General features: G+C 33.3%; 1 protein-coding gene across 3 annotated transcripts in view; it reads right to left on the bottom strand.

Moving 5' to 3' along the window:
- Positions 1-23,769, bottom strand: part of Kap-alpha1 (karyopherin alpha1) — a 76,454-nt gene that overhangs the window by 49,887 nt on the left and 2,798 nt on the right. The window contains exon 2 of one of the 3 annotated variants that reach the window (XM_075361458.1): positions 1,449-1,499. The exons of 1 other annotated variant lie outside the window; for it this stretch is intronic. In XM_075361458.1, coding sequence (XP_075217573.1) covers positions 1,449-1,451 — 3 coding nt within the window. In that variant the 5' untranslated portion in view covers positions 1,452-1,499. Of the gene's footprint in view, positions 1-1,448; positions 1,500-13,615; positions 13,782-23,769 lie in introns of those variants that run through there. One more of the 3 variants, XM_075361460.1, reaches the window with a different exon arrangement.

Consider the following 23,769-nt stretch of genomic DNA (forward strand, 5'->3'; position numbering starts at 1 on the left):
TTGTTTATAGTTATCTAGAAAATAATTCACTGGTTCATACAAAAACATCAATGACAACCTCATTGAACAAAGTTAACAACATTTTGTGTTAACTTTGTTCAATGAAGTTGGAATATCCTAAATATACATAAATGGAATACATCATAAATTAAACGGCACACTTGAATTTAAGCACAATAAACAAATTAATTTCTTGATTTAACACAAAAGCAACAGAAATTAACTTTCATAATTTCAAATGTTCTGTTATGTCAGGTTTTGACAATTTTCTACCTACTATTATCAGCTTCTCCACCTTTTACAACCATCATTAATCTATCATATTATTATCTACAAATATGTCACCACTATATCTGTAGAGCATTATGATTTAAGTGTCCCAATCTAATATTTCATCTCCTAGTTTCCATTTTTTGATACCCTGTTCTCAATCTTAATGATCTTTATTATAATAATACAGTTCTTCCTTTCTTCATGGTATTTCAAATAACAGTGGCACTTTTAAGCGGTTAGGAAACCCATTTAACCAATGATTTAATATATGATCTGTACAGTATTGTGGGAATCACTATTTTTTTGTTAAATTTTGGCAAAAGTTTATAATTAGATTTGATAAATATAAAAAACTAAATGAACAAGACGAAAGAAACACATAACATATACTGTTCCAATTACCTACTAAACAAAATTTGTTACCGTTTTTGTTACAAACCAAATCACCATGAAGGGAAGAATTACATTAAAAAGACGTTTGAAAAGACCTATTACCAAACAGGTATTTAGATGGAAAATCATAATTTCTTATTTTATACAAAAATATAACATTTTTAATCATGCTGATCTACATAGGCACTGAACTTAATACTTTTTTAATAAATTTTCATTTTGTCCTAAATTATTACAAATAAAACAGAAACATGAATAAAAAATATAAACTACTTAACAGAGATCACTAGTGAGACAAAAAAGCAACCTTAAGCAAGCTAGATCCAGTTTCAATTATCATAAATGTGAACAAGCATCAACTTTACGCTAATAATCCATACCATGTAAAACAGAAGCTTACAAAAAAAAAGGCATAAAATATTAATTCCATAAAAATTAAGTGAAGAATTCTTTCAATACTAGTAAATAATTTATCAGCTTGCACATCAACAGATATCATTACATATTACAACATAAAATGTTCTCATTTTTACAGGCTTAGCTAATGACTAAAAAATGATAAAATTTTCCTTCTTATGAATTTATATGGTTTAAGCCAATAAAAATTTAGTGACTGCTATTATAAAAATTTAGTGACTGCTAAGCCAATAAAGTGACTGCTATTTCTGTATAACATTTATCACTGAATTTTAAAAATAAAAAATCTGCAATTCCTAACTGGCCACTAACATTTAAACTAGAGCAAAAATGCAATAAATCCAGATGTACAATAATTGATTTACCATTTTCAGATCAGTGACTCAAGTACATTTAAATCAGCATTTGTCATCTTGCTACAAAAAAAGAAAAAAATACATATTTATTGAGTAAAAAATCCAAAGATTTCAGCCCCGACAATACTCTTCACTTACTCATAATTTTTTAACTTCATAAAGAATAACATTAAACCTTACGTATACAGTCATTCATAAATTTCAACCCTTCAGAATATTTGAATGCAAAAAGGATCAACTAATCCCTGTTCGCTCTCACATGTAGCAGTTAAGTAGCACACACTGCTGTATTGTATTTTCGGTTTTAATAAACAACATAATTAATAAACACTAGAAACATGCCAAATAATACAATAGAAGCAACTTGTCTTATCAATCAAGCATAGAACTTTGTGTTTTCAGTCACCACATACAACTGTTTTATTAAAAAAAAAAAAGCTCAGGTCATCTTGACATGGGTCAAAACATTTTATTATGTTAGTGGTTAGTAGGTAGAAGTATTAATGCTATTGATAAATAAACTAACTGTAGTCACAGTTGTTTTATAAATGCACAGAGAATTTAAGGTAACTTGGTACAAAACAGTAATTCAGAGAATGAAATACTGCTTATTTACTGGTGATACAAAAAACCAGTTTGATATAAGATAAAGCAGGAAAGCAATGAACTGCTTACCACATTTTTAATCACAAGAGAAGATGGTGACATATTTTAATTGCTCAATGAATTGAAAAACTTTTATATGCATTAATTTTAAATTGATTAATTTAATATGCATTAAATAAAAAAGATTATTAACAGTGATGACTAAGTATGTGGCAATTAATATATGCAACTTAACTGTTACCAATACTTCAGTCAAGTTATTCTGAACGCTTAATAAAATAAGATAATATTACATTGAATTTTTTTATAAAACTATAATTTATGTATTTTAGTAATACAGGTAACAAAAGGCTACACCTAAATTAGTAAAATTAATTACACAGTTTGAATTTAGAATGGACACTCATTACAATGAACAGATTTATCTAGTTCTACGTACTTTGTTAAAAACAATTTCATTACAACAGGCAAGAAAAGGATAGCATGTGGCATAATGGTTGTACTGTTAAAATAATTATTTGCACTAAATTTAAACATCTATAATACAACTTTGATTTTAAGGGCATTAAATTTTATATAGCATTTTAATAGATTACACAAAGGAAATTAATTTGAAATTTAGTAAATTGTTTCATCAGCAAGAGAATTGTGTCTACCAGTTAACTATGAAAATACTAATACCACTGAAATGTATTAACAATCATTTTCCACCATTCATAAGTGGTGGCATATGTAAAAAAAAAAAAAAAAAACATGTATAATATATACATACAAAAATATATTCAGATATGGCATCAAAACATTTGTTTCACTAACTAATCAGAATTGCTCAGTTTATTACAACGACAGAGATAATGACATGTCAATGAAAGATAATAACTGTTATACTGACAATGACTGGCATGCATCTTTAAATTTTAATATTTTTCTTTTTAAATAAAAACTTCTATCTGAAGCACCATCTCTATGCAAGTATTAAATGGAAATGACAATTTTGAATATGTTAAATTTAGGTTTGAATATATTAGATTTCACAAGCAACTGTAAAATTTATTTTTTAACAATATTTTCATAATTCTTAAAAATGAGAAAGTGAATTGATAACTTGAATATTTTTTTTTAAATTTCTTTTCATTTGAAATCAAAATTGTGACATATTTATACTTTGTATTTTGACATATTTTATTTATAAATTTTCTTCATACCTGTACTCAGCTGTGTTTATCTTTTATATTAACTTGTTTTCATCATTTCTATATCTGTGATCTCTACATAATATAATATGCAATATGTTAATTTTAGGAGAACATTGGTGGTTTAAATTATTTAATACAATATTACTTTTATTTACAAGTAAGTTTATTTTATTTATATTTTTAATTATTTGAATATCTAAAAAATTAATAGTTCAATAGTTGTTTTTTGGATTCACAGGTGAACAGTAATTTGTTATGAGATAATTAATATTTGAACGTATCATGTTCATTACATTACAGAGTCAGAGGTAATTCTGAGCAATTACATGATCAACTTCAATTTTTTTCATATTTTAACACACTACACTAACCATGAAACCACAAGATCTAAATGTTGGATAGCAAGGTGTGACCCACGCAAGGTCAAAGTCTATGCTGCATTATTAGCACTCTAGTCAAATAGCTATCAGTTGTGCGAATTATCAAAACCAGTTCAGATGCTAATCCATTCTGCTGATAGAGGTTTGAGTTAAGGTTAGATTTTTGTGGAAAGGTAAAGGATAAATAACAAAAAAATTTTTTTTGAAGAGGTGGAGGAACCCTATTTACAGGGCCGAAGCAGTATCAGACTCGCTAACAGGTTCCGCAAGATGTTGCATATGTATTCCTGCACACCACCGACTAAACTTCCACCCCTTACGGAAAGTGCTAATATAGCATTATTTCAGGAGAGGGATAAAAACACCCACACACACAATTGGTCATCACAAGCAAACATCAAAATCCAACCACCATGCATGCATCACACAAAACACATCAGAATATCAACACAATACCATTCCAAGAACAAACATATGGGATATTCCATTTTAATTCAACAAATTTTCAAAAATTTTATTGCCTCACTATTTTTGATTTTGATGATATTTGATATATACCCACCCTTGTACTAGCCAGAAAATATTTTCTTAGTAACTTCAAATTTACTCAATATGACAATGGTTGCATGTGAAAAAACGTTTTACCTGTTTAGCATATGACAGGCCCCATCTTCTTACAATTCCAACATGTTGAATCATCCCTTGCCATAAAAATTGTTTCAGACAAAAGTTTTAAGTAATGTTTAGAGGACTAATGCAACCACTTTAAACAGTTTCAATTTTTTGCCTATTAAGGAATTTTTATTTTTGTCTTTGAACCCCAATTTTTTCCACCCCCTAGGCCAACGGTTGATGATATCAAAAAACTTACTCAGATTTAAAAGCTTTAAACAAATTCAATATTTTACTTAATAAGAAAGTTATGTGACATTTTGTTTTTTCAAAAAGCCCTCCCTTTCTAACCCCACAGTCCGATTTTGCCCATTAACAAACTCAACCTAGATTTTAGATAGTTATATTTTATGTATCAATTTGAAAGTGACTGGTGCAAAATTACAGCAGTTATTGTGTGTGTGTGTACACGTGTGAGTATATATAAATATATATATATATATATAAACTTTTGAACTGATGGTGGTTTTAGTGTCTGGGGGGGGATGTGAAACGCGAAGATATGTTGAAATTTTCCAGAAGTCGAATCATGGTACCAGTTACAATGAAATTTACCTAATACTGATGTTACATATTTTTCAGATTATAAAAATTACAACTAAACTCATTAGAATGAATAAAATGATAATTAATAAATAGTCAGTTAAAAAATGATAAATTATCAATTAAAGAATGCTAAACAATAATTACAAAATGATAAACAATTCAAATACATTAACATGTTGTTCAATCCACTTTTACCTTATTTTACTCCTGCTAACAAACTTAACATAAATTAGTGCTCCTGCTATTTTTTTATTGAATAGAATCAATAAGTTCTCATTTATATTTGGTGTAATGTGCCCTCTTCCAATAATTGATAGATAAAGCAATGAAGGCGTAAGAATCTTTAAAATATTTTCTGGTTGAACCCATGTTTGATTATCCCTCAATGATTTCTTGAATGAAGTACCTGGACCCTGCAGATAAAAAAAGTGTATTTGATATTCCTGTTCATTTTCATGTATTTTGACTTCAATGATTTCGCCTACCCACCACTTGCCATAGTATATGCAGCAGACGTAATTTTTACATTTTGGATTTGGTAAACCCATAAAGCAATCAGAAACACTAATGTCCTTGTGTACCAACACTAACATAAATGTTTCTGATTCCGAGGTGGCCCGAACTTTCAGAATACATTTCTGACTTGTTGGATCACAGTTCTTGGTTTCTGGGACTGTTGTGATTACCTGATAACGAGAACTGAGGTATTCTTCAGTCTCTTTAACATCTTTATTAGAGCAGAAAATAAATGTTATATTTTTAACATTGTCTCGCAATAATTGTACATTTCAGAAGGTGTAACAATGTGATTGTTAACTGTCCTTCGAAGGCTTGCTTTAGTCGCAATCCTTTTTACAGTTCCAACAATACCATCACATAGTCCTTTTCCATGGTACGAGGCAAAAAAATTCCATTCCAGCTGTGATTTCAAAATCTTCTTGATGGTAGCACAAATTTATGCATTTTAATTTGTTTTTTTACTGGTTTTTTCTGAGGAGCCATCAGAAAAATAAAAAAATTGTTTAAATTGTGGTAACAGTGTTTTTATTTTACTTATAACTTGCTTTTGGAAGCAGAACAATGTAGTATTGTGCTCCAAGTACTCATTAATCAACAGCAGCTTTGGCTTTGTAATTTTTCTTCTTTTTTAAAATATATGAGAAATGGATTTACTGTGGCATAAGTTTTTGACCAGTGATATGACTGAACTTCATCCTGTACCATAAAAGGAAAATTTTCAGAAGTCTCCCACTACAACACAACAAAAATTTTCCTTTTTTATGTTAAGGAAATGTTTCTTTGCAACAAAATGATGCCTTTTTAGATATTTAAATTTTCAGTACGTAAGTACTCTTGAAATGAAAGAATTTGAATAGTTAGTTCACAACAGTCACAGAAACCCACTGTTTGAAGATAATTTTAGAATCAAAATCATCCCAGTTCTCCTGGACATTTTTCACACTGTGGCAGCATGCACATTCATTTTCTATATAACAACCACAGTTGAAAGGAGAATTTCATAATCAAATTTCATTTTTAGAGCAGATAACATGAGTTTTACATTTTGGTGGATGACACGCACGCGCGCACACACAGACACAGACACAGACAGACACACACACACACACACACAGTGAGTACCTGACCCACCAGCTGAACACAAAATTTAGGTCTTAAATCAGCAAATTAAAAAAAAACAATTTGTATGTTTTTCTTTAAAGGCTGTGTACAATTCTTTAAAGTTACATTAAGATAAGCTTTTTTTTGAAAACTAATTTTCTTCCATAATCTTGTCTTACAGAGACACAATCCTTCTTGCCTGGAATCATTAATCTGTACTCATCATTCTGGTAAAAATCTTGGACACATTTAATAACATTTTCATCAATTACATGACTGGGTTTCTTTTTGCTGATTTGTGGCAAAATTCCACTTGTTTTAAATAATTGTTTGGATTGACAGGCTAAATACTGACTAACACTAAACTCACTTTGAATTTTTTGAATCCTCTAGCTGCTTGGTAATAATTTAAAATATTAATTTTTTCCTGGGTTGATGTAACTGTTTATTTTACCCACCTAAATCAGCATAATTTTGTGGTACTAAACTGGTTTCTTCTGTATAAATATTTAAATCAAAGGAATTGTTTAATTTACTGGTAACTGATTCAGCTATTTTTGTAACTTGTTTTTAAAACTGGTTTCTTTGCACAGATTGATAATTTTTCAACCGTAACAGGGGAAATGCCAAGAGCTGAACAAGCTTTATTCACAGACTCGACTATAACACACTGAGGCTCAAACAAATGTTGATGTTGACATTCAAGTTCGCTTTCAGTTATCATCTTGTGGCCTCTGGACGCTAACGCCAAGTCTTCCGCCTGGGGTTCACCACTCACTGACTCCAGAGGCACTGGTCTTACACAGTTCATTGAAGCCAGGAACCTCTACTTGCTTAACAAGGCAGAACAACCGCAGACTTTCTCTTCCGAACTGGGGGAAAGTTACATCAACATCACTTTGGTGACAGACGATTTGCTTAGGTGTACAAGTAGTTGGAACTGTCTGGCCTGAAGCCAGTGTGAGTAATCATAGGGTTATAAACTATGAGATCGCTTACGGTGGCGGTCCAAGAGCTCCAGATTCAGGTTGCTATAACCAAAGGGGCCTGGATCAGCACAGGCTGCGGCGCATGGAGCACAGAGAGAAGGTGGAATTGACGAACAATTCAGCTGGTCTATCAAGACTGGCTGCGATAGGGTCCTACAGCGGCCTCGGCCAATGGACGAACCCTTAGGTAGTGGCTAGTCTGCTGATCAGAGAGTGCCTGGATCCATCATAACCGCTGCTTCCAGGGAGCCGTCTCGGAAACCCGGGAAAAGTGGTGGTCCTCTGACCTTAGAGTGCTGCGAACCTTGCTGTGGAACCTGGTATTCGACGGATTTTTGGAACTGACATTCCCGGAAGGGGTCAGGCCCACGCTTTCGCTGATGACTGTCTCCTGTTAGTTCGTGGTAATTCACGACCGCAAGTAGAAGATCGAGCGCAGGCGGCTTTGTCAACCGCAGAGGGCTGGATGGACATTCAAAATTTAAGGATTTCTGTGCCCAAGACGAAGTTTATGCTTCTCAAGGGTGCAGACAAATGATCATAGAGTCGTAACCCCCGTATTAAGTGTAAAGGCTGTGTAATTAGTCGAGTTCGAGTTCAGAAGTTCATAGGTGTTTTGTTTGATGAGAAGCTGCTGTTTTGCAACCACATTAGGCAAGTAACTGCGGATGCCGTCTCTGTGATGCACAAGCTTAGAATTGCTCGAAAGGATTACGGACCGTCGGGCCTTCATTTGTACATGATGTACCAAGGTGTCTTCGAAATTATTACCTCTTACGCGGCGTCCGTATGGGCGCATAGGTTGGAAAGGAATCGAGCACTTATTCAAAATTTAAGGAGTGCTCACCGCAGGGCCTTAATTGTATGCACTGGTGGTTTTAAAATATCCTCCTACGAGGCTGTATTGGGAAAGACTTTCCCAATCGATTCAGTGCTGAAAGTTCGGGAGGCCATGTGGAAATTGCGAAAAGGCTGGGAGGGCGAGGTATTTGTGATGCGGTTTCGAGCCGGGCCAGTAACGGAGCGGAACGGTGATCCCAATGCACCGGTTCTAAATTTCGAACAGTTCCCCATCTCCCGCCTTCGAAGAAGGCTTTACAGCGTCGCGATGGAAGCATGGCGGCAAGAATGGCACGCCACGACTAAGGGAAGGTCCTTGTATAGATTTATAAAGGATCTGGGGGGAAGGTATGCTTTGTTTTTAAGTGCAACGGGAACCCTAGTGCTATCCAACCATGTAAATTTAAAACAATATTTGTTTCGGTTCCGCCTGGCAGCTCATGAGCTGTGCGTCGGAGGTCCAGTCAAATGAGCATATGATGTTTGACTGCCCTGCTCTTGGGGGACCAGAGACCGGGCCACCCTGGAACTTAGAGGTCAAGGGGAAAATTGGACGCTCATAAACGGCGAGTTAGAATGGCGAGAGCCGCATTGTCGGACCGTGTGGGAGTTCCTCGATGAGGTTGCATTGTTTAACCGACATCGGTAGATTAGTTAAGGGTAAAGTATAATGACTCCTACAATGCTGCTGTGGGAAGCTAATCCAGAGATAATGGCTGGCCACTAGCCAGATACGGTTCCAAGCGCTTTAAATGGTGGACAGGTACTAGCTGCCATTCAGCGATCGAGGCGTGACAGGAAATTACTGTCTTTTTAATAATAACAAGGGGTGTTCCTTCACCGTTTTAGTTTTATTGTAGAAACAAGTAAGCAGTTGGGACACATAAACAGGTGGTGTATGGCACTTCGCTTAGTCCGCTCACACTGTTAGGTAAGCTCACTAGGAGCTATTAGATTATTGGTCGCTAAACTGTTTTTGAGGCACAGTAGCCGTTTTTGGTACAGATATTTTGTCAAATGCTTTAGGACGAACGAATGAAGTGGTGGCGGGAGAAATGCCAGTTAACCAATACAGTAAATCATCTTGTGGTTTTTGTATTTTGTTTAAGCATTTTGTACACAGTGCTCTATCTGGAATTAATTTTAAATTTGGATTGCTTGTTGAAAGTGTCAAAGAGATTTCTTAACTGGTTTAGTGCGACAGCTTAATGGGTCAGAGCAACTTTTCCCATTAATATGAAAATATTTGGTTTTATGAAAAGTAAGGATATTTTTTGTTTCAGTACATCCACTTCTTAAAAGATACCAATATTATTTGCTGTTCAGTAAACCTAAAATATCATGTAATACTAAAGATCTATTGTAAGTCAATTTGTTACACTCTTTCAGTGTGAATGCCAATCGAATACTCCATAATCCATTTTTATAAAATAAAAGGGTTCTTACAATAATAATACAGTTAGTATAAATTATAAAACTACAAACTGCACCTCACTTTGTCTTATCCCAGTTTCTCTGCAGCTAAAATAAAAATTTCTCTAATTAATCAAATTAAAAGATATTGCATAAAAGAGAAATTCACTGCTAATAAAATTATTTTATAAACCAGTGTACATTACCTAACCACAATATTAGCAATAGCAACGGTACAACATATCACATTAAACATATCACATCTCATTATAGACATATCAAAATATTTTGTACAGTAAGCCTACATTATTATCTGAAAAATACATGCTGTGAATTTTTTGGAAACATTGTTCATGGTTAGAAGGAACGATGTTTTTAGAGGTTTTGATGGCTTCATTACTCGTCAACCCCTTTGAGTAACAAAATAAATTTTATATTGTTTTAAGTACATAAAAAGTACTTACTGCTGTAAACATTTAAGATTTTTGCCACCTGTCCCACATGTGGTCTTTGGGCCCCAAAATTGAGACATTTTCAAAATCTTACCATTTGGCGGCCATTTTTTTTAATGAAGGACACTCAATAACAACCCAATTTTTTGGAGCCCTTCATTATTTATTTTGGGCCCAAAATTTGAAAAACAATTTGTAAATGTAACTTCAGTAAACAAGATTTCATTATGTAACAAAATTTTTAGTACTAAGATGAAGTTGCACCTTTACTCTTTCCAAAAAGCCCTTTTTGACTTCTGTACAATGCAAAATAAGAAACAGCTCATAGAAAAAGTAACAAAAACCTGTTAGTGAGTTAGAAAACAGTCCATTACTCAAGAAAAATTCTTTTAAAAAATATAAAGATATTTTTTGGCCGCTACAAGGTGGGTAGTTATCATATACCAAATATCATCAAAATCATAAATAGTGAAGTAATAAAATTTTTGACAATTTGTTGAATTAAAATGGAATACCCCATGCCAGAGAAGCACATAGATACCTCACACACACACATACCACATGCACTTACACACTCAAGAACAAACCATGCCAACACACAGACACAGCAGCACATCGCATAAACACCAAAAGAGATAACAGACCAAGCCCAAAAGGCACTCTCAGGCATACTTAATAACCACAGACACACACACACACACACACACACCTCACGTACTCACCCAGCAGACATGCACACAACCCAAATACTTATCCAAAGCAGCCATCCGTTGTTGCTTCAAAGAAGAAAGAACACCCTCAGACACCGGGAACTCATAGGAACCCTGGCCAAATTTATATTTTAACAAAAATATAGTCACCACAGAGAGAAACTACACATGTTCCATGCTATTAGTCATATATACAATGAACAATCACCTTACAAAGGGTGCCATCAGTCATTTTCAATGGCCGACTCTGAGTCAGGCTCAGACAATTATTCCTCTCTCTACAAAATTGTAATCTTAACCTTAACAATACCTTCTCTCCACAGAACAAATTACATCTGAACAGATTGCCATAACTCACAAAACTGACTGCTAATTAACTAGAGTAACAATATGGACTCTTGACCTTGCACAGGTCACCCGCTTTGCAACACTCCAACACCTGTTTTCCACCATTTAAATCTTGTGTTTTCCTGATCCTACACATATTTATGATATATTAAAGTATGAAAAAATTAAGTAGATCAAACAACCGCTCAGAATTACAATGTCAGAAATCACCAATATATATTAACATACCAAAGCCACTATAATAGTTTACAGCAATATTTTTTATTAAAAAAAGAAAATATCCTTAAAATCACCTTATAGGTATTCTAAATATTCTGGCTGATAAGACTTTTATTAAATTTGTGAGTAAATATTTTCACAAATTTCTTATAAAACTAGCATTATCAATATTCTGTAGCAACTTTCTTATTGTCTTAATGATAGAATCTTAAAATTGTATTTTATAATAAATACAATATCTTAAAATTTTCATCTAATGGTAATCTATACATTTGTAGATATGTTCAAAACTTTTATTCTTTTACAGACTCCATTTTTTATAATATTGTACCTTTAGATTTAATTAATTTCTGTAATAAGATTTTTTTCCTGGATGCACAAAAAGGCATCATTATCGGCCCTGAACACAATATTTATACAGTAAACAAATAAATATTAAAAAAAGTACAATTAAAAATTAATTTAAAACTAAACAATAGCAATATAAAAACACATCATACATGGAAAAAGCCTGTAACATATGTTAAAAGTGAAATAAACCTGCAATGAGAACATTAAAAATCTAAATTCAAAGAATAAAATCACCATCTGGCATACACCAAATGTATAAAAAGACTTATAAAAATTATATGAATAATCAGGTTTATGAATCCACCTGCATGACCTTAAGAAATCATTAGATATTTAACAATATTGTTACATTGTTTCCTAACGTATTTAGGATATTAGCACCTAGTTTAAACTTCCGATGCAATGCTGCATAATAGAGACAGTCCATAAGGATGCAGTGCAAAGTTAGCTGGCAGTCGCAACGAACACAAACAGGTGCATCGGTTTGATTCATTAAGTATCCATGAGTAAATTTAGCATGACCTACTTACAACTCAACAACCTTCTCATGATGATTACTCCTGCAGGAGGAGCTCCACGGAGACACACTCTTCTTAAATGTAAGAAGTTTATTGTTGATGGTAGCATTCCATTCACTTTGCCACTCATCATGGACCACTCTCTTAAGAAACAATGCAATTAGTGAAAGAGGACTGCAAACAAGCCGCTTTTGCCGCACATCTGAATGCTCTTTGCCTGAAATTGCAATATGACAGGGGTCCAGCGGAAGCTCTCACTTGTGTATGCAGTCATTTCAAAAATGATTGTCTGCGAGAGAATCTCACAGAGTGTCTGTAGTGCATGTCACTAATCGCCTGCAAAGCACTCATGGAATCTGAACAGACAAGTTGTATATAACAATATGTTGGGCTAATTTTATTTAAAGCTTTATTAATAGTTAAGCACACAATTCTGTGAGGAAAACACTTAGCATGTTGGAAAGGCCAAAATGTACATTCTATTGCCAACCACAAAAGTATAACCAACAGAATTATCATGGTTAGACCAATCTGTATAAACTATAGCAATCTGTCTGAACTATAGATTCATGCTAATAATAATATTAAAACATTTTTCTTGCAAGATAACCGGATTCGTGCAGTTTTTGATATCTACAAAGACTAAAGTAATCATGTACTAGAGAAGGAAGCCACGGGGTTAATAACATTAAGTAACAGTAAGAACTGGAAGTGATTGTATACTTAGAGCTAAGAAAAGGCAATGAGCTCTGATACCACAGCAGTAGATCTCGACTGTTTCTGACATGGATTAAGATGTGGGTTAGAGAATACCAGATCAAAGGTCGGATCATTTGGTTGCTCTTTAAAGCAAACTACATTAAGAGCAGATCATTTGGTTTCATCTATTCTAAAGGGATGGTTCACCACTGTCCATCAGTAGACTTACAAAGGAGCTTAAACAAAACCCACCCGTAGCAGGACCAGATGAACGGATGATGGATTGCATTGAGCATTCTAAGAGGTGATCCATGCAAGATCAAAGTTTGCGCTGTGTTATCAGTACTCTAGTCAATTAGCAGTTTTATGAGTTATGGTAATCTGTTCAGATCCTAATCCATCATGTGGAGAGAGGTTAGGGTAAAAGAATTACAACTGAATTAGAGTAAAATTTGAGTTTTGTGGAATGAGGTTGGAACCAAGTACAAAGATATGATAATACTAACAATTATCTTATAAGACACTTGGTTGAATTTATATTTAAATGGAACTTTACTAACTCCAAGGCCTACACACATGTTCCATGCAATTAAGTCATGTATATGAAAGAAAATCACCTAATGAAGAGAGCCATCAGTCATCTTCAACAGCAGACTCAGAATTCAACTGCTGATTATTTCAGTTGGTTTATGGTTTATTTTGAATTTCCAACACTAATTTATATTTATCTTAACTTTTTCTGTCATTAATATAACCACACATCAGTATGAAAAAATTTACTCAGTGTTACTGTTTTTCTTGTATCGTTTAATAACCATAAAACTACAACAAAAAATGAAAATTCTAAACAAAAGTAAGTAACAAAGAAAACATAATTTAAGGATAGAATTACTAAACCACCAAACAATACTAGATTAGGTACTTATGTATTAACGCCACCGCAGCTACAGCTGCTGTTTAGGTTATGTTGACTTCGTACGTATATGTCGACTTCGTGTGCTGACAAATCATACGTATATCAAAATAACCTAACTAAATATAACCTACGCTCGCTAACCTCTTATAATTAACATTAAATATGCATAATATATACAACTTATTAATAATATAACCTTCTTAATGTTATAGCACCGAAATCGGTGCTTAATGTTAATCCACCGAAATCCGATTGACTACTTTGTTTTTAAATAAAGCTGTAGCTGTAGGTGGCGTTAATACGCAAGAGGTTAGCGAGCGAAGCGAGCGTAGGTTATATTTAGTTAAGTTATTTTGATACGTACGATTTGTCAGCACAAATGTATACAAAGTCAACATAACCTAAACAGCAGCTGTAGCTGTGGTGGCGTTAATACGCAAGTACCCTAGATTACATTCTGTATCAGCTAGCTGAGAAAATACATGAGGGGAGAAATAATAAAAGTGGATCTCAAAGCTTTAATTTTTCATGTTTTCACAAATAACAGTTGCTCAAGATGTGCTAGCACATAAGCAGATCAGCTCAGCAGTGCTAGTTTTGAAAGTGAACAGTGAGCAACAGTGCGAGTAATCTTTTGAAAATGTTACGACAAAGCTCATACTACAGAGGAATACTATTTTCTTCTACTTTAATACTATTTTCTATTTGACTTTGCATGGAAAATTCTTAGTAAATGTATAAAAGATGTTTCAACAGTAAAACAATACTGAGATTTCTTGAAAAGTACATACATTGTTAAACTATAATCACTCAATTTACAGCTCTCTAACAAACTTTATAAAGCAGATCTAGAACTGACATTCAGCACAACATAGAGTTAAAGTAAATCAACAGCAAAAAAAACTTCACAAATTTCTATTAATCTTAGCTTAAAAGAAATATCAAAGAAACAGAGAAAGTTGAAAAATTTGTTAACTTAGAGCATAAACATGCTCCAAGCAGTATAAGCATGCTCTAAGCAGCATGCTCTGGAGCAGTAATTTAAGAAAATGGCCGAGGGTTTATATCCAGATCCGATGGAAGGATATTGAGGAAACAGTAAGTTCTGGTTTGAACATTTGGTTTATAAATGACCATGCTTTCCTTAACATAAAACTGTCTAGCAAAGTAGCAACTGCAGACCACACTTCTGCTGATGAGCTTAAATCATTTTAAAAATGTTACTGCAGAAAGGGTGTTAACAAAACAAGTTGTTTTGGAAGTAAATAGTAGAATGTTTACTTTCATTTAAGAAAAAATAGCTTTGAAGGCAACTAAGGTCAATGCACACTTGAATTAAAAATAATTCTGCTACAGAAAACAGAATCACTTATGATCTACCACAGAAAATTCAAGAACATTAGCAGATTATGTTAAAACCCAACTTCCTGTTATCTATAAATCCAGAAAGACATCCACAATTTTCAGAGTACGTCGGAGGGTTGCAAAGTTAGCTAAAGACTTAGAATGAGAATGAAAATGTTCCTTTTCAGATATTATCATTGAAAATGTCTAAATTTCTTTTTACTATAATCCTTAAATGTTTACACCAAATGAGAGAAGTCCTCTAAATTTCTGCTAAATTAAAAACATTTACTTTATTTTTTCCTACTGAGTTTTTTGCTGGACGAAAAATGATCTAGCCTTATAATCGCCCAAACATGAAATATAAAAACAAAAACAATGACAAAAAATATTTTCATGTTACCATCATCCGAAAAAAAATATGGAATATTAAAATAAAATGTTAAATCTAATAAGACAACAACAAAATTAAAATAAAATAAAAATGTAAAGTAGAAATCTAAAAACAAAATAACTCCTAAAATACTAAAAATAAATAACTTAAACTAAAATATTAAACACAAAAACATAAATTTTTTGCTAATGTACAAAAACATTTAAGAACACTACTAAAAAGGTGTGCAAAATACTAACGGCTCGAAGAAATAAAAATTGTCCAAAACTGCTTTATTATTGCCCAGGATTTGAAAAAAATTACTGGGCAATTTAAATTTACGACAAGGCCGCATAACGTATGCAATTTACAAGGATGTGGCGCAGTCAAGCAGCACTTGCACCATACACATATTAGTGCATTTTCTGCTGACATCAGGTACCCATGAGTAGTTCTCGTATGTCTTATCCGCAATCGGCAGAGGACCACTTCCTCTTGCTGAAATTTCCTGTGGGAGAAATCCCATGGCAACACAGTATCTTTGACATGTCAAAGTTTGTTATCTACCGTGGCAATCTAGTCATCTTGCCACCTCGCACGAAGTGCACATTTGACATGGTTAATAAAGTCAGATGTAGTAACACGGATAGTGAAGGATGGCTGACTACTTGCATCTTTTGCAGTGGAATCTGCACATTCAGTTCCTACGGATCCAGCAGAAACTCATTCATGTGTTGCAATGGTTCAACTCTGCGATTACATTGTAAATGTTGGTGATGACAGGATGCCTGAAATAAAAATTTTCTAAAGCTTTGAGAGCACTACACGAGTCGCTACAAATAAGGATATGACGATACTTATCTATAGCCTATAGTTCAGCAGTAAACAAACTCAAAAGACTGGGTAGACCATACATTTTCCTACTAATACCAATTAGTCAATGGACTCTATCAATGACTAAGAAACTACGGTTATAGTTATGTTAATTTGACAATTTATGTTGTTTTAACTTTTTCCTATTATTATGAGCATGGCAAAAAACAACAACCATCACAAAGTTTCAGCACAAATTCAATATTAAGGTGGCAATCAAGATCATTTACAAAACCTAGAACAGAAAACACCTCGGTACATGAATGTACATAAAATATGTTGAGGCTAGTGGCCATAGCAACTTATTCTAATAATTCCATTAAAATGATAATGGGATTAAATCCCATTTTTAATCTGGGATTAGATAAAATGATGTCAACGTGAATTTTTTTTAATAATCAGGTTATGTGAAAAATACAAGAAAATAGAATTGCACTTCATTAAACTATAAACCTATCAATTACATTTTGAAGAAAAACTATGAGACACATATAAGAAAAATATCCAAAATATAATATATAAAATAACATAAATTTGAAATATATAAATAATAATGATTCAGGTACAACAATGTTCATATTTTTTACAAGTTACGTACCCATAACATTATATATAATTAAGATGGGAATTGAAAAACCCATGAAAAAATTTTGAAAGCTAAGCAAACATGAAATCCACCTCTAAGAACATTACATATCATAGTGCTAAGCAAACATGAAATCCACCTCTAAGAACATTACATATCATAGTCATAACACACATCTATAAAGATATATATTTATACATACATTTCATATATATTAACTGCCAATGAGTATAAACATTTCTATAAAAAATGAAACAAAAAATAAATCTTAACTCAAAAAAGTGTTAATTTATGTTAATTTAAAGAACTAGAGTTTATTAATTCTGGTCATGATATAAACTAAAACAATACGAATTACAAGAACTAGAATAAACAACCTATTTAATGCCATGTAATCTACAATACATAGAACTGATTTGGGCTCATAAGCCGAAAATACAGATTACAAAAGATAACTTGACTTGATGACTACCTCGCATAAGAACTGTCAAAGGCAGAGCAGTAGATTTAATGCTGCTAGCTGTCTGGAATGGTGTTCTACCTTTCTCTGCGAAACTGCCTTTAGTCAACATTTGACAAAGTATATAAACATTTTTCATAAAAACTGACTAAGTACTACATTCTTCAGCAGCTCATCTACAAATTCACTGACTGGAATTTGGCTATAATTACTAGCAAAGACATGCAAATGTTCACAATTATTGAATATGTAATGATGATCGATGAACACTAACAGAAAGTGAACAAAGATAGGAGGGATGAACATAGATTGGATTCACTTAGTTAACAATAAAAAAAGACAAAAGAACTTCTATCCCCTCTCACAAGGAGGATTTATTGGGGGTTTTGAAGTAAAAAATGTTAAACAAAACGCAAGACTGGACATCAGAAAAACTGAGCTTTGATATCAACATCATATGTAAACTTACTTACGAGGCTTTCAAAATGATGCTATGAGCTTCTTTTAAGAACACAACTCAGATTTAACAAAAGGTTTTATAAATGATAGAACAGTATAAGGGCCTCCAGTCAAAATTTAACAGACTCAAACTTGTTCATTAAAACATCTTTTATTACTTTTTTTTGTCTTCAGTCATTTGACTGGTCTGATGCAGTTCTCCAAGAATCCCTATGGAGTGCCATTTGCTTCATTTCGGAATACCCCCTACGTCCTACATCCCTAAAAATTTTACATACTCCAAACATTGCCTGCCTGCACAATTTTTTCCATCTACATGTCCCTCCAATATTAAGGTGACTTCCAGGATGCCTTAATATATGGGCCTACTTTTTACTATATTTTTCCAAATGCTTCTTTCTTCATTAATTTGCCGCAAAAAAGAACCTCTTTGTTACTTTATCCACCCACCTGATTTTTAACATTTTCCTATAGCACCACGTTTCAAAAGCTTCTAATCTTTCCTTCTCAGGTACTCCGATCATCAAAGTTTCACTTCCACATAAAGCTACACTCCAAATATATACTTTCAAAAATATTTTCCTGACATTTAAATTAATTTTTGATGTAAGCAAATTATACTTCTGACTGAAAGCTAGTTTTCGCTGGTGGTATTTGATATTTTATATCGCTCCTGCTTTATCCATCTTTAGTAATTCTACTTCCCAAATAACAAAATTCTTCTACTTCCATAATCTTTTCTCTTCCTATTTTTGTATTCAATGGTCCACCTACATTATTTCTACTACATTTCATTACTTTTGTTTTATTATTGTTTATTTTCATGCAGTAGTTTTTGTGTAGGACTTCATCCATGGCATTCATTGTTTCTTCTAAATCTTTTTTACTCTCAGCTAGAATTATTTTATCATCAGCAAATCGTAGCACATCATTTCACCTTGTACTGTTACTCCAGATCTAAATTGTTCTTTAACATCATTAACTGCTTGTTCTATGTAAAGATTAAAAAGTAATGGGGATAGGAAAGATCCTTATTGGACTCCCTGTTTTATTAAGACTTCTTTCTTATGTTCTTCAATTATTACTGTTGCAGTTTGGTTCCTATAAATGTTACCAATTTTTTTTAAAATGCTGAACATTTTATTCCAGACTACATTATCAAACGCCTTTTCTAAGCCTATAAATTCCAGGTATGTTGATTTGTTTTTATTTAACCTTCCTTCTACTATTAATCTGAGCACTAAAATTGTTTACCTTGTCCCTATACTTTTCCTGAAACCAAATTGTTCCACTTTCCTCTAAATTCTTCTGTAAAGAATAAGAGTTAAGATTTTTGATGCACGAGTAGTTAAGCTAATTGTTCAGTATTCTTCACATTTATTTGTTCCTGCTTTCTTTGGTATCATGACGATAACATTCTTTTTGAAGTCTGACTGAACTTCCCCTATTTTGTAAATATTACACACCACTTTGTATAATCTATCGCTTCCTCACCTGAACTGCACAGTAATTATGAAGGTATCCCATCTATTCCAGGAGCCTTTCTACCATTAAAATCTTTTAATGCTCTCTTAAATTCAGATCTCAGTATTGTATTTTCCTTTTCATCCTCTTACACTTCCTCTTCTTCCTCTATAACACCATTTTCTAATTCATTTCCTCCATATAACTCTTCAATATATTCCACCCACCTATCCTTTTCTTTCGTATTATAAATCGGATACAATCATTTGTTTAACACATTATTAGATTTTAATTTATGTAGCACAAAATTCTCAATAACTTTCCAGTATCCTCAGTCTATTTTACCAATGATCATTTCTCTCTTCTACTTCTGAACACTTTTTTTTAATTCACTCTTCTTTCACTAATTTGCACTTCCTGTTTATAGTATTCTTAATTGTTGATAGTTCCTTTTACCTTTTTCATCACTATCATTCTTATACTTTCTACGTTCATCCATCAGCTGCAATATATCCTATGATATCCAAAGTTTTCTATCAGTTTTCTTTGTTCTGCCTAAGTTTGCTTCCGTTGATTTAAGAATTTCCTTTTTAAATTCTCCCATTCTCTTGCATACCTTCTACCTTATCTTTTTTTACTCAGACCTTTTGCAATGTCCTCCACCAAAATCTTCTTTCCTCCTCTTTTCTTTTTTTTTCACCTTTTCTTCAGGTTTTTAAACCCCAATCTACATTCCATTATCACTAAATTATGGTCACTATCAATGTCTGCTTTGCAGTCAATGAGTTGATTTCTAAAGCTTTGCTTAACCTCGACCAGCAAGTGCAAGTATGTACTCGGCATCTTTTTGGACATATCCAGGGCCTTCAATAACTTGTGGTGGCCTTCTGCCTTGTTTCAGTTGCAGCTGTATGGCTACACGCAAAATGAGATTACGACTTTCTCAAATTACTTCAGTGACAGAACAGTCTTCCTTTGGTTCGGAAGTAGGAAAGACCCTCTTAAACGGTTGTCCACAGGGTAGTGTTCTATGTCCACTCATGTGGATCATTGAGTTCAACTCTCTAATGCGGTTGCAGATACGCAGTGGCTGCGGCATCGTGGCTTATGCCAACGATGGGTTGCTGCTGATCGAGGGTAACTCACATGCTGAGATAGAACTCAGAGTGACAAAGGCATGTAAGGTACTAAGGTTGTGGAGTCTTCAGCACAAGATTGTTTTCAGTGCAAAGAAAACCACTATGATGCTTCTTAAAGGTTGTCTAGCCGCAACCAGTTACCCGCAGGTCATGATGGACGGCCTTCCGATTAGGTATGTCACCATTTAGAAATATCTGGGCATCATCCTTAATAAGGGCCTTTAATTCAGGGGGCACCTTCAGTTTGTCATAAGGAAAGCCTAGATGCCTTCTTTGGTGTTCGTAGTCATCCATCCCGATTGGGGGTTGAATTACTGTACCATGCATATTCTTTACAAAGGTGTCTGTGAGGCCATAATGCTATATGCTGCACCCATCTGGGCTCATCATTTAAAATTCCAATGTTATAGGGGCATTTTATTGCGAGCCCAGCATCTTCTATTGCTAGCTGTTGTCAAAGGCTACAGAACTGTTTTGAGAGAGGCATTCTCTGTGAATGCCTGCATAAAATCCATTGACATTTTAGCACGTTATATATCAAGCAGTATGTTTCTAAGAAGGGAGGCCTTCTTACTTCTGGGTGTATGTGAGAAATTGAAGACCAAGGTTTTGACTCTTGGCAAGTTAGGTAGAACTATTCTTCTACTGGTCGATATACACATGGTATATTTCCAAATGTCAGGGAGCTGCAAGCTATTAGGTGGGTTTCCCCTAATCCATACAAAACTCAATTCCTTTCAGGACATGGTGCTTCCAAGAATAGTTTGGCTAGGTTTGGTTTGACAGATTCGGGCTTGTGCCCGGACTGCAGGGTTGATGACACTGTGGACCATGTCCTTTATGTTTGTCCATGGTATGAGGCTGAATGTACCAGAGTTGTTAGGGGGCTCAAGAGAGTAAATTCCTTTCTTGATCTGCAAGTCACTGGAAAACTCACAGAGAATGGACTATTCATGACTGGCTTCCTCAGTTTCCTCACCCAGAGGAAACTCATCCAAACTTCAAAACATAGAACTTTTAAATAGAATTTTTTTTTTTTAAATCATTAGAAACTGTAAAACAAGTTATATATTTTAATTTTTATCTCAGATATTGAATAAAAGTATTATTTTTAAACTCAATAACAGAATACTTAATGTTATTTTTATATAAAAGAGATAATTTCAAAGAAGCAAGTTCTTGCAAAGACACTAAACATAAATAAAAGCAACAAATAACAATTAAAAAATGATCTTAGAACTACATTACTTTAGACTCAAAAGAGCATACACCTTGTGTACTGTATACATCACACATGTATATGCGCACCTTTTCAGTCAACTGATTGAAAAAATAAAAACATTTGTTATTTATTTTATTTTCCTAATGTATCATTGCAATAAATTTAACTAGTTAACAATAAGCAACCCCCCGTCAGCCCAATGAGATGATGTTATGTATTACAATTAAATGCAATGTAATCTTGTACAAACTCACCAGGGTAATCCATTGATGAAGTGTCCCAAAAAACATATGCTGGTTGCTTGGCAAATTAAAAAAAATATAAACTTATCCACTTGTTTTCTACATGTTTCAGGACCTTAAAACTACTTTTTTTTATTTAAGCAGTTTACCTGTGACAGCCATTTTTGTTACAGTGCGCACACCTACTTTTGAGATAAGGATTTACAGAAAAAATCAACTAAAAAACTATTGGTCCTGGAAGGATGAAACAAAGACCAATTAAATCACATTTTCTCAAGGTAAAAGATTGGTCCAGTGGTTTATTTACCTATCTCTCTTCTTTCTATGAGAAAATTACCAATAAAGTTCAACATGAAAAATAGTGAAATTTCACTTTTGTAATTTTTTTTAAGAGGCAGGGGATGGCATACACAGTTTGAATTATTTTTTTACATGTAGATGTAGAAGTTAGTAGTTTCACCATAAATAATATTAATGGTGATATACTTACCCCTAAATTTATGAATTTTTGAAAACCAATTTTTTTTTTAAATTCTAATTTTGGCTTCAAATAACTCTGATGGGGCTGGAAATAAAAATCTCAAATTTGCATAACTTGCAGTATTTTTGTGGATGTTTATAGCAAATAAAAAAGTTTCTTGTGTATTGTACTAATAAAAAAGTAACAACCTCTCAAAAATCATGAAAAACCTATTAAAAATCAAACCATTTTTACTCCAAGTGGTCCAACGGGGTTTCTTGTTTTCTTTGTACATTACATTTTTTATATTTAGCCTCTATGTTGAAGTTTTCATATTTTCAAAATAGTTTTTTTTTTAATTATTAATACCAGTAAACTAATATAAATTTGGTTCAAAAATCCTTGTAAACTTACCCAAATTGAGATTTCAATGAGTAACCTGGATATTTTCTCAAGAATTAATTTTTATATTGGTTTACTTTTGTAAAAACTATCAAAGAAAAAACTAATTGTAGCAAAAGTTTAGTTATTCTTCAATGAAATGGCCTGTGTTTGTAGCAATAAAAGTTTATTATTTACTGTGGTTAACGAACAACTGTGATATTTCTTCTGATAATTCTCTTGAAATTGTGCGAGAACGACCAGTCATAATATTTAGTTCAAGTGATGTCAAGTTTCTCAGGACTTTGCAGATCAGTTCTCGCACTTGGTCTTGTTGAGACTTTTAAAATTCGTATTGTGTACATTATGACCAGTGTACATGATCCAACAGGGTGGAGAAATGAACCTGCACATCATCATTTTCAAGGCTAATATACCACTTCTCCTACCCACCACTGATTTGTCATACACACAAGCAACATCTTTTTCCTTAAATGATGGTAGTGGTACAATACTTGACACAGGATGGTCTTCACAGACCTAGAGTCTGAAGTAAAGTAACGTCTTACAATGCTTTCTGATATAAGAACATACTTGTGGTAGTTTCTAGTACCAATAACTTTCTCAGCAGTCAAAATGTTTTTTTAGAGTTTCAGAAATCTTAGCTATCTCATCTGATTTAATCAAAAAATACTTGATATTTTTCAGCTTGGGATAACAAAATGAACACATTTCATCAACATTTAGTATCCGATTGTTTAATGGCCTTTGCTACCTCACATTTTGATGTTCCTCCCAAACCATCACAGGCATTTTTCCTCATGGGATGATCCAGAGAAGTGCCACTCAGCT

Source organism: Lycorma delicatula, chromosome 3, assembly GCF_047948215.1.
Source record: "Lycorma delicatula isolate Av1 chromosome 3, ASM4794821v1, whole genome shotgun sequence".
In the NCBI taxonomy this organism is placed as follows: Eukaryota; Metazoa; Arthropoda; class Insecta; order Hemiptera; family Fulgoridae; genus Lycorma; species Lycorma delicatula.